The 12,529-nt window shown below is 41.9% G+C and overlaps 2 protein-coding genes across 2 annotated transcripts in view; one reads left to right on the top strand and one right to left on the bottom strand.

The window, feature by feature from the left end:
• Positions 1-1,192: 1,192 nt before the first annotated feature.
• cfap53 (cilia and flagella associated protein 53) lies at positions 1,193-6,448 on the bottom strand. Its single transcript, XM_014409699.3, has 8 exons — positions 6,220-6,448; positions 5,184-5,413; positions 4,469-4,642; positions 3,791-4,094; positions 3,337-3,555; positions 1,876-2,092; positions 1,634-1,736; positions 1,193-1,556 (listed from the first exon to the last, which is right to left on the bottom strand). Exons 1-8 carry the CDS (start codon positions 6,286-6,288, stop codon positions 1,307-1,309), a joined length of 1,566 nt encoding a protein of 521 aa, XP_014265185.3. The 5' UTR covers positions 6,289-6,448; the 3' UTR covers positions 1,193-1,306.
• Positions 6,444-12,529, top strand: part of LOC101470943 (scavenger receptor cysteine-rich type 1 protein M130) — a 254,258-nt gene continuing 248,172 nt past the window's right edge. Inside the window, exons 1-2 of the mRNA XM_076886233.1 lie at positions 6,444-6,562; positions 10,218-10,331. Coding sequence (XP_076742348.1) covers positions 10,247-10,331 — 85 coding nt within the window. The 5' untranslated portion in view covers positions 6,444-6,562; positions 10,218-10,246. The remainder of the gene's footprint in view (positions 6,563-10,217; positions 10,332-12,529) is intronic.

Genomic DNA, 12,529 nt, shown 5'->3' with positions numbered 1-12,529 from the left:
TCAGAGTGTGTTAGTGTGACATTTCCTTAAGATGATGATTGAAAAACTTTATTAACACAAGCAGCAACAGTATGTTGTTAGTAACAGACTCTAGTGTACATTAAATACTCATTAACTTCTCCAATTAGTGATTTGTAACAATGATGTAAGCATATGCAAAGTGACAGCATTACAGTAGGGCCGGATTAAACGCTAAGCATGGCCCCGAGCAAAGAGGTGGTTTTGGGCCCCGCATAAAGGGAACGTTAAAGGAAAACTAGTGTGAACGATTCTTGGACTGACTTAATGGAGTCAGGCTTAGGATCTTAGGATCGAGACATTTTCATAGTGTGTAATCCAAACAACACAGCAGATTATTAATGACAAATATATGAAAAAGAGGCCGGGTACAAACTCCGCCAGAAGAGGAGGTCACATGTCTACCAAAGGTAATGCAAAAGCCATTTGGAGCGATCTTCAAAAAACAGTCAAATAGTTTTATCCATTTATTCTGCTTAAACCTCCCATCCTACCTGAATATAGTCATGTAGGATGAGGTTCGAATAAAATAAGCGCTTTATAACGAAGAACCAATATGCTGCTAATAAACAGAAAAAGAAAGGTGAGTATGTGCACCTTCATGTTAAGTGTTACCTGTTCATTAAATACATTAAAGACGTGATGCTTGCTGAGCTGGAGCTTCATCCGGAGAGTCTTCTGTCAGCAGCTTGCAGTGATGTTCATAAAGAAGAGTCATTTATAATTATTAGAGATGGTTTACAGTGAGTCACCCAGTTACATCAAACTGCTGCTGTTGCTTATTTTCTTTTTACCACATGACGATTCTTTCACAATAAAAGACTGAGATGTTTTGTAATGTGGCTCTCTTCCCTCTCCTTCAGTAAATATTACCCAACAGAGAGTGTGAATCACAAACAGGCTCCTCTGACATCACCCACCCCATCAGTCACTTCACAGTGAAGCATTTAAAGGGCAAACCAAAGCAGCACAACTCTGTCACCTACTTCAGGTGTTTATTATCATGATATAAATAAAACTGCTTCAGAGAACCGCTGTTATTAATACCAACATGAGCTTAGGTATTAAGTGTTATTTTTCTGTGTTCCAAACTTTTTTCAGCTGTGATTCAATTTCTTTAAATTTAAATAGTCTGAACAGCTTCACAGAAACATAACCAGACTAAAACTTCTCTTGAAATCACTCTTTTTAATGAATTTTGTGTGTTAAATAAAAGAGAAACATCCAAACAAAATACACGTGGAGGAAACCTGATACACACCCCGTCCCCCAATTAAACTGTGGAGGTTCAGTAGTCTGTAAGCCGGGTCTGGGGTGCAGACCTGGAGACCTCCACTCTCCTAAAAGGGTGGGTGCCAGCACTGTGGGACATAAATCTGGACAGTATGTGCTCTTTCTTGGTGCTGAGGAGCTGCTCCAGCAACAGGCCCTGCTGGTGCTCCCGCTGCTCCTGAGCCTTCAGCTCTGAGTGGAGCTGCTGCTGCTGCTGCATCTGAGCACGGAGGTCGGCTTGGTATGCTCCAGCTGCCTGCTTCTGCCTGTGGGACGGACAGACAGTAAGTCAGACACACGGATATCAGACACACGAACAGCACTCGGCCGTTTGCTGACCTACCGTCTCTTCTCCTCCTCCTCCTTCTGATTCTCCTCCTCGATAACTCGCTCCAGCTCCTCACACTCCTTTTTCACCTGGGCTTGTTTCTGCAGATTAGCATACACTGGAGTGCACAGACACACACACACACACACACACACACACACACACACACACACACACACACACACACACACATTAAGTGAGCATTTAAACACTGAAACGATTAAAGAATTCAAACCGAAGTATAAAAACTGCCTCACATTTGTTCTGGATCTGCAGGTGCTGCGCCTCCATCACCTCCTCTATCAGCCTCTTCCTGGCCTCCCTCTTCAGCCGGCTCTTCTCCTCTCGTTTAGCCCAGACCTCCTTCAGCTGCTCCTCTATCAGCTGCTCCATCTCCTCCTCCTCTTTCCTCTGTCTCTGCAGCTCCTCGAACAGATACTCTCGGTACCTGCGCTGCTCCTCACGCAGCTCCGCCTGAATGCACACACACACACACACACACACACACACACACACACACACACACACACACACACACACACACACACAAGCATGCACGTGGTAAATCAGATGAGTGCGTTCTCGTGTTCATTCACAAGTGAAAACCTTTCTCTTCGCTGCTGAAAACTGCAAATACTGTTCTCCATCTTTTATCTGAATTTCTTGATTCTCATCACCTCACAAGAAATCCGTTTTATTTACATTTTTTCCAATTTTGAAACATTAATTTAATCTTTACTCTGTGTTAGACCATACTGATTAACTTCAGCTTGTAGGCAGCTTCAGGTCCTTAGCAAATGTCTGACCTGCTTCATCAATGTTCACTCTTGTGTCAGCTACAGCTGACTGCAGTGCTCTGAGGCCCCCTGCTGGCCTGAATGAGGAAGTGCACTCACTGTGGCTAACACTGCCTGAATATTTTCATTCCTCCACTGAAGTCATTTGAATTTGTCTGAGAGGATCAGTGCTAAGAATCAATCTGTCACTGAACCATAGAAGGAACAGCACAGAAAACTCATCCACCAATCAAATAATGTTCATTCATCTTCTGAGTGCTGTTCCTGAAGTTCAGGTCTCAGGAGCAGTAGTCAGACCCCCCAGACCTCTGCAGTGTGTCCTGTGTCTGCACTGAGGCCTCCTCCCAGCAGGAGATCGAACACTTAAACCCGGTCGTGTCTGAGCCTCCTCATTCCACCTCAGCCTGATCCTTTTGATGCAGGTGAACAGCTCTCAGCTTCATTCTTCTGGTCTCTACCCAGAGCTCGTGGTCAGCTTTACTTTTACACTCAGTTCTCTTTTATTACCAAAGCAGTCTATCATAGCATCCACCTGCAGTCTGCTGCGCCGTCCTTCTCTCACTGAAGAACAGGAGCAGAGACACTTATAGCAGAGTGCTCTCTGACCTTTTACAGCTGAACACATGACCTCAGACATGTTAATGCTATTTCCTGCCATAGTGCTAGTTTGAGGCCATCCCTTAATCAGATCAGCAGAACTACATAATCGGCACAAAAAAAAGAAGTGGTTCACAAACTCAGTGATAAAAAGCGCCCTGACTGAAGTCCAACAGCCACCAATCTAAGTCTGTGAGCATCCTCGAGAGGACACAGATCTCATCTTGTGTTAAACCCCAGTGTTACAAACAAGAGAACAATCATTTATAGAATTGATTTTACATTTCCTGGCTCAATCCGGCCTTGACGTTCAGGTTCTCTTACCTTCCTCTGAGCAGCTCCTTGTTTCTCATCTATTTCCTGCTTGAGCAGTGCCTGCAGGATGCTCATGTCCAGCTCCAGCTCCTCGCGCTGCTCCCGGGCCAGGCGCTTCATCTTCAGCCTTAAACCATGGTCCAGCAGCCGCCGCTGGCCCTGCTGTGCTTGGAGCTTCTGCTGCTGCTCCCGCTGCTCCTGCAGGAGGCTCGTCTGCCGCTGCTGCGCCTGCACGCCACACAGTTATCATACATTCAGTTACCACGTCTGCCAAATGTGCAAAAGGTGAATGTGTCACAGGTGAATGTGTATGAACAGGAGGCTCCTGGGCATGCTCAGAATGACCCTTTAAATCATCTTTCAAGCATCAGAATGATCTGCAGTGGTTGTGTGTGTTTGTGAGCTGTGTCTCCCCCTTGTGGTGATTTGAGATGAGTGCGACTGTAATGACTGAGGAACAGACCAGAAGCCGGGCTTCCTCTTCTTTCAGCTCCCTCTCCCGCTGCCTCTGCTGCTCGGCCGCCTCCATCTGCCTGCACAGGATGCTGCGCTGCTCCTCGTTCCTGTGTCGCCGGCTCTGGGCTCGAGCGCCCTCCAGCTCCTCTTTGGCTCGCCCGTCACCCGCCCACAGTTCAGAGAAGAGCAGGTCCTCCTCCTGCTGCCGCCGCTGTTGCGCCTGCCGGCTCCTCACCTGAGCGGTTCGCTCCTGGGACACCTGCTGCTCCGTGAGCCTGCTGCAGATGCTGCGCAGCTCCTCGCACTGCTCCCTGAGCACAGCAGTAACCACACAGCTGAGACTATTCATTAAAAATTAAAAGGATTTTCTGATGTTGGTTACAGGACTGCATCAGCATTTTAAAGTCTAACTTTCTGAACTTGTTTTTAAGCAGCTTCAGTTCAGGTAGGCCAAACTAGCTTCCTGCCTCGAGTTGTGCTCCCGTTTAACTTGTTCCAGTGTGAATCAGTAGTTTGAAATGAATTCCTTCAGGGGAGTTCACTGGCTCTAATATTAATGATTTATCTTGGGAATGTTTGTAATTGAGATGAATATTTGTAACTGTTTTCTGCTATTTAATTAAAGTGAATCACCATCTCTATAAGACATGCTGCGGTGGATGTTTAGGTGGAGGGTGCAGGGTACCTAAACTGCTGCTCCAGTTTCTCAGACACCAGCTGCTGTCGCTCGCTCTCTCTCTTGTGTCTCAGCGCTTTGGCTTTCTCTCTCATCTTTGCCTCTTTCTCTAATGTTGTCTCCTTTTTTTCCTCCATCTCCTGCAGGAACTGCTGCTCCTCCACCTCCAGCAGCTCTGCCAGCCTTAGGACACGATTGGGTGAGAAAGATGTCACAGCAAGCACAGACTGTAAATACTGTATCCCACCATCCACTCAGCACCCTCCTCTGTCACACCAACCCTCTGCATGTCCTCCTTCACTACATCCATGAACCTCCTCTGAGGTTTTCCTCTCCTCCACTCTGCTTGCACTTTCTTCTTCACATCTTGTGCACCCTTGTACATTGGATGGTTGACCCCAGATATTTAAACTCATCCACCTTCATCTGCTGCTTGCATGTTTATCTTTCCACCTGTGTGCTTATTCCTCTTATCTCCAGTTCTTCTCTCATCTCCAGGCTCTCCTCCCCATGCTCTCTACTCTCACTACAGCCGAGGATTAAAACTATGATGCATTATTATTCTGAGCTTTAATAATCTCTGATTTTAGGTGGGATACTGGATGATGAAAACCGGTAAAAAGTCACTTGATTAGCAGGTACTAAGGTTACATGTGTGTTGTGTAATCAGAGTATAAAGTAATCTGAGTACTAAAGGTGCTGTGGGTGGACTTTGTCATCAAACCTGCGTCTCCTCTGCTCGACGTCAGTCTCGTGCTGGCTCACGGCGGCTTGGACTCCCCTCTCCACGGCTCCTTTCAGGAATCGCTGCTCCGTGTCTTTCAGCCATGACGTCTTGATGTTGCAGCTCTGTTGGTACTTGGAGAACTCCAGCACTTTGTCTCGGGCCGCGTCCTGCCTCTGCCTCTGCAGCATCAGCTGCTCTGCAGGCCTCAGAGCAGGAGGCCGGGCTCTCTGAGACACCACACAGATCCAGAACAACAACCACACAGACAGAAACTGACATCAGTAACACTGCAGTACTGTGAGGAGTAGTATTCATATTTTCTACTCCACCATGGAGAGCCTTCTGTCCTACTGCTGCACACTCTGGTTCAAGTGCTGCACTTTGGAGGACAAGAGGAAACTGCAGCGGGTGGTGAGGGCAGCAGAGCTGGCAATTGGCACTTCACTAACCCCCCTCAGAGACATTTATCCTGGCAGACTTCAGAAGAAAGCCAGCATCATCCTCAAAGACCCCTCGCAACCTGGACACTCACTCCCACTTACTTACGCTATTGTGTACTTCACACGGAGAGATGCCAAACTGCCTTTCATTGTTCTTGTAACAGTGACAATAAAGAGCTATTCTATTCTATTCTTTTTTAATCTAATCTATTCTATTCACTGTAACTCACAAACATATCTTACGCCACTACTCCTGTTTAGTTACGTTGCAGGTTAATACTGAAGCAACAGCAACTATAATACTTTATAGATTTACTCTGAAATAGGACACTTTGCATAGTAAATGGTAAATGGACTGGTGATTATGTAGCACTTTCTTCTCTAAGAGATCACTCACAGCGCTTATACCTTCACACTGCAGAAATTGTACTTTTACTTAACAGCAGTATAAGTGCTATTACTTTAAATGTTGCCTTTACACCGCTGCATTTTGTTGTACTTTTACCCTGCAGTAAATTTACCTATTTACCTTACTATTATGGACCATTTTTACTAAAGGCGTGGTGCTGCTTCTTTGTTGGTGTCCCTCTTACCACAGCCACAGAGTGGGGCGTGGGTCCGGTGATCTCCCTGCACCTCGTTCTCCTCTGACTGAGCAGCATCCCGCGGGATTGGGCTCTTGGTGTCCGGGGGTCTGCCTCTGCTCTCCGGTTCACGACTCTTCGTTTCAGCTCTCGGAGCTCCGTAAGTCTTAGTAAAAAGTTAAAACACAGAGGAGACCTTCGCTTTCCGTTACCATGGAAGCAACAAACAGACAAGACGTAGGTCACAGCTCACTGTATGCGCATGCGTCACCGCAGCCGACATGCTGCTCCGGTGCATCAGCGTGGGCGCCGTATTTTTCCGGGGCTGCCCCGCCCCTTAAAGCACGAGAGTGTAAGTTTTGGAGTTTTTTTTGTAAGTTCTTTTTATTTAAAACGTTTTTTTTAAGTGAAAAAAGGTTTTTAAATCATAGTATGGTAATTATAGCACAAAGTTTGGTTTGTTTCAAAGTCTGACTTAATGCGAATCGTTCAGATCGTTCTGCCTCCTCTCTGCACACCCACGAATAACCCTCTGCAGGTCGGCAGCGACACTAAACTTTATTTGTTACTGTGAGTCACCTCAGCCCCGTTTAACACTTTTGATACTAAGGTAATTTAGATGATTTAGGATGAGTCGACACAGTGAAATATGTGGTGATATATATCACTTCCATCATCTTTCATCAGTGACTTAAATTAAAACCCTTATCTTGTTTTTCTTTGCCTGACATGATCCACAGTCAGCTTTGTTTAGTGAAAAAAATTTATGAAACATTTTCATAAACTATTATTCAAAACTGGAAAGTTCAGTAAACTTTCCTTGAAATTAGGCTTAATCCCCTTTAAAATGTGATGTGTAGAAAAATGCTGTCTTTAGTTTTAAGAGTGATGCACAGGAACATCTCTATGTTTCAGCAATTCTTCTAAGTCCATAGCCTGAAATCACAGCCAAATACGGTGTTCACAAGAATGAACTTTTAGAACTTACAGATAGGCCTGTGTGCCACAAAACATTACTGCAAAGATGAGAACACTTCACTCTGAGTGACATTTAACAATACACTGACTTGTTTTTCAGCTTCACTCATAGGCAGGATGTTTTTAATTTTAGTGATACTGATCAGACAAGAGGAAGCAGTCCAGGTTGGAGGTTCACTTAAAGCACTTAAGTAAGTAAATGTACACAGTGGTCCTATCGACGTGCTCATTCAAGACAGTGAACGTGGACAATATGTCCTCATTTTCTTAACAAAAACTCATTGTTACACACAGGTGCAACATAAAAGTGATGCACGTAAACTGATTTGTACGTTTATCATTTCATGTTCTCTTTAAAATCCACCAAGTCAACAGTAAACAGCTGACGGTTAGCTTTAGGGTTGGGTGTGACTTAAGTCACAAGGTAAAAAAGGGAGATTTTCAGAAACTAGAACTTTGATTTTAAACTGAGTCTAAGATATTTTGGCAACTTCTATTTGAGTTTAATAAACCCAACCACTTCCCCTAAACCTATCAAATACCTGGTGGATGTGAAAAGGTTATTTACGCAATCATATACTGATATATGACCCTGGGAAACATAGTCATGATTGCATTCACATTCAGCTTAACCCAAAGAAATGGGTTTTGTGGTTCAGACTCCTTCTGACATTTCTTTGGAGGTGGAGGAACATCACAGTAATTGCTTAAAGGAGCTTCTTCGACATCTTTAAGAGTTCTAAACAAATGTCTGTCCTCCTCCAGAAAATCTTATGTACGCAAACGCGCGTTGTAACTTCTTATCTTGTGGGCGTCTTTTATTTTAACAGCGCATGTGCACCTGCGGATCACTTATGTGCAGCCCTGTCTATAACTACCTAAGTTATTTAAAAATTATTATCATTTAATTTACCCCCCTTTCCCAGCATCTTCACACTAATAACCCTGCACTTTGAAAAATTACCTGCAGGTGTGTCAAACATCAGCTTTTCTGTAAGTTGGCCATATAAGCAGGTTGGCATGCCACGAATCAAAACAGCAGAAACAGAAAAAAAACTCTTCAGTCCAACTCCAGACTTGTTTTATCGACTGCCTGATTTACACTGTTTTAAGTTTTGTGTGTTTACATTTAATAGCAACTTATATTTGTATCTGTTCATCACCCTGTGTGGCACCTGAGGGTCCAGACCACCGGTCAGAAGAAACCCAACTGATCCTTCTCCTGGAACCCTGAACTGGACATTAGTGTGGTTATCAGAGTAAAACAGTGAACATCATCCTGAGCTGCACTGTGGTTTCTTAGCAAGCGTTATCACTCGTAGCTGAAATGAGCTGTAATCCGATGAGAGCATCTCAGTGAGGTTGTCATGGTAACTCAATGGCAGCAGCAGTGACGTTCAGGTGGGACACTTCTGTGTGGATTCTCGATGTTTTTCCCTGTGCTTGTCCTGGTTCCTTCCGGAGCTCCGGTTGCTCCTGCATTGAAGGTCGTGCTGGGTCACTGCTGCTGGTGTGAATCCAGGATACGCTCACATCAAACACTCTTAATCTCATAAGTTTCAATTCCTGTTTAATGGAGAGGTTAAAAACCACAGCCCTGTAATCTGACAGCAGCTTCTTATCAAATTACAGGTTATCATCAATTTTCTTTAGAAAATCTCCAAATACAAACTTTATCTTTATGTTGTTCAAACAGGAACAGAACTGTGAACCAGCAGAAACCAGAAACAGATGAAACTGCTCTGCCTCACTGACCCCTCATGACGAGGTCTGACTAAAGCGGGCTAATATTTCATGTGCTGCACGTGAGCATCTTTCTGTGTGAAGGAAATGAGACAAGCTTTTCTTCATTTAAATATTCTGCAGTTTCTATAAAAAGGCTGTGCGATCATTTTCAGTGGAGTGAAACTCAGGGAATAAAGTAAAATAAATAAATAAAATGATGGATTATAAGAGAACTAAAACTAAGAAAGGCAAAGATTAGAATTAGGAAAACTAAATGAGGCATAAAATAGAAACTTGAATGATGTGAATGAAGAACAAACCATGCAGAAAATATAATAATAACTAATGACTAAAAAACATGCTTATGGATAACAGGTTGTTTTGTCAGAGGTCTAGGCGTTCACTCTCAGTGGGTGGAGTTCCTGTCCTGACGTCTTGATGCATTCTCAATCATCCAGGAACCCTTTTTGGGTTCCTGTCCTGACTGTGATAACAGCGCTTTCTGCATATCAGTCATGCTCATCCTCCTCCCACACACACACACACACACACACACACACACACACACACACACACACACACACACACACACACACACACACACACACACACACACACACACACACACAGTTTAAATAAAAGAAGTGCTACATTAAAAACAAATCATCAGATCCAGAAACTGTGTTCACTCCTCAGTTACAGAGGAAGAAGGAAGATTTCATCTAGTTGTTAGCACACAGTTTCAAGACCTGCATTACGGTGCACACTTGTGTATTTGTGAACTTTTACCTAGCATGCATATACCACTAAAACAATACCATCAGTAGGGTTAAACAGTTATAAAGTGCTTGTAGCTTAGGCGATAGAGCAGGTGATCTATTTATCAGAATGTTGGCGGTTTGATCCCTGGCTGCTCTGTCTGCATGCCAAATATCCTTGGGCAACATACTAATCCCGAATTGCTCTCTGATGCATGAATCAGAGTTTGAATATTAGATAGTAGGAAGTGCTGGTAAAAGAGTCATGTTGTATAAAGTGCTTTGGGTGATCCAGCAGAGTAGGAAAGCGTTATAAAAGCGTGAGCTTTTCCCCCCTACCATTTGAAATGACCACAGGTGTTTATACCCACAGGTAAATGAACAGTTTATTATTTGTAAAAATAATTTCTGTTTTATGGGTTATGTGATAGTTTCCAACATTGCAGACAAAAACAAACACCCAGGAAATACTGAACATGTGTCAGTGAGGTAAGGCCACTTCCTATTCATGATAAAAAAGTAAATGTGATTGGTCTCTTCCTGCAGGCAGATACTTACTGAGGACAGCAGGTTTGATGATCAGAGCAGCGAGCAGGCAGAGACACATCTACCTGGACATGGATCACCTGCTGCTGCTGCTGCTGCTGTTGTGGAGCTCAGGTAGGACTGGTTTAAACATCATCTGTAAGCTTTCACTGATCTGACTGGAGGATTTCACCAAACGGCAGTGAGAAAATTATATACATTATGATTTTGCTGTATGTGTGTTTGTAAGTCCCTTATCTCATCCTAGACAAGTGGACCAATCATGATGAAACTTTGAATAAACATTGCTGAGGCCACTGTGAGTGCCAACATTATGATGTACACAAATATTTTTCATGCAATTGTATGTATTTGTACATCTGACAGGTCAAATGGTGACATTATGATTTAGTATTGTTCTGTTACATTTACCAGTATATACTGTAAATCTTCTGTCATAAGCTCATCTTATAGTGACTGTAATGCTTTGTTGACTTAATAAACCCCAAATTACATGTAGAAATAAAATTATTAAACTTCAATATTTCTAACATGTTTAGTGTTTAAACAAGCAAAACCCACATGAATGAAACACAGAGAACATTTAAACATATACTTACTAACATGAAAACCCATGAAACATTTTATTTAATCCCAATGTAGAAAAATGCATCATTCTTTATTTACCTAACCCCAAAGCAAACACCATGCATAGCACAGAGGTTTGCTGGTACATTTAAACATTTCTTTAACCAAATAGTTTATTAAAAATAACTGTAACATAAACATTAGAAATCTCAGTGTAAAATTTGGTGAAAAACTAAGTTTAAAAAAATTAACCCTTCATAATACGGCTTGTCACTAAGGACATAATTGCCCTGTAATTAAAAGGAATTTTTATGTATTTTCTTAGAAGTTACAAAGTAATTATATTCATATAAATTGTATTATTTAAAGGTAGGGACACTAAAATAAGGGGGTAAGTCAGATTACAAACATAAAATGTACTGTATGAATAATGAATTATTGCATTAGTCTTTATTAATGTGTAAGTAATCTTACACAACACATGAGTAATTTTTAGCATAACACCATATATTTTACAGGAAATGATAAATCATACTGTAACTAATTTTAACTGCAGCATAATTTCATGGTAATTTTGTGCAAAGACAATATTTCAGCATCATACTTTGTAAGTATGGCGTACGGAGCGGATTAATATTGCCTTTTTATGTCTTTATTTTAAAAACTTTTTTTACATGATTAATTTGTCTTAAAGATTCTTTAAGGTTTGTTTGACGCCAGATACATTTTGTGTGTGTGTGAAGCAACTGTTTTAGATGCTGTCAAAATAAAAGTTGACATGGATGATTCATTTTTAACATACTCTTCTTGTCACTGTCACTGACTCAGCTCCTCAGACTGGTCAGAGCTCATGGGAACAGTTTAAACTTAATAAAGATTAAAGAAATCCGTCTATCACAGTTTAAAAAGACAGTTGGTAAAAACACGATCAGTAACAATTTCAGATAAGCACGTTAATTGAAGTTTTAGTGCTCAGGGTATGAAATTAACTAGACTCAAGACTTCTTTGGTTTCCAAATCTCTATTACATGATAAAAATTATAAATTCAGATTTGAATGGGTACTTTTGTTCATTTTTCATTATTTGCATCTTTCTCTCGTAGATTTTGGCTTTAACGCACTTTGAACAGGCTCACACACCAACATGACACACATACAAACACCCATACACTCTGTGATGGCCAAACCCGTGGCCACACTCTAAAGTCGGTAAATTTTGTATTTTCATTCTTCATTTGAACATAGTAATACATTTTAGTTGCCAATAACTTTATTGATTGGTTTGGATACATTTGTTCTATTTGTAAGCGCGCACATTTAGTTTACTTATGTATTCATACTACTTCATTTCTTTGCTTTCTGACCAACCTTTGTCTTTTTATTTCTTACCTGGTATCATCCCTGGGAGTTGCTGGACAAAAGATGGTAGCCAGGGTTTGAAACCATTAAATATGAAGGAAGATAATTGGACCACACCACCACTTCCTGCTGAAGGGGAGGATGTGTATTTTCTTTACTTTAAAAACAAAGTATTTGTATTTAATTAAATATTTGAGTTTAGGGTTTAATGGGGTTTTTGATTTTCTTCTTTAGTGTTTAGTTTATTAACAAACTAGATTGTACTGCTTCGTTTTTGATTTATGATTTTGTTTTGTTTGTTACCCCTCATGTGTCACAATGGTCTGATCAGCCATTCTACAGGGAGTGCAGAATTATTAGGCAAATGAGTATTTTGTCCACATCAT

This window comes from Maylandia zebra, linkage group LG7, assembly GCF_041146795.1.
Source record: "Maylandia zebra isolate NMK-2024a linkage group LG7, Mzebra_GT3a, whole genome shotgun sequence".
NCBI lineage: Eukaryota > Metazoa > Chordata > Actinopteri > Cichliformes > Cichlidae > Maylandia > Maylandia zebra.
Note: the sequence above shows the minus strand (reverse complement) of the source record. Positions and strands in the feature narration are given on the sequence as shown.

Coding starts and splice junctions, on each gene's coding strand:
- cfap53 (XM_014409699.3), bottom strand. CDS start 6,288: ATGCTGCTCAGTCAGAGGAGAACGAGGTGCAGGGAGATCACCGGACCC. Junction 3,556..3,790: donor AAGAGGAAGCCCGGCTTCTG/GTCTGTTCCTCA, acceptor TGTGGCGTGCAG/GCGCAGCAGCGGCAGACGAG. Junction 1,737..1,875: donor CCTGCAGATCCAGAACAAAT/GTGAGGCAGTTT, acceptor TGTGCACTCCAG/TGTATGCTAATCTGCAGAAA.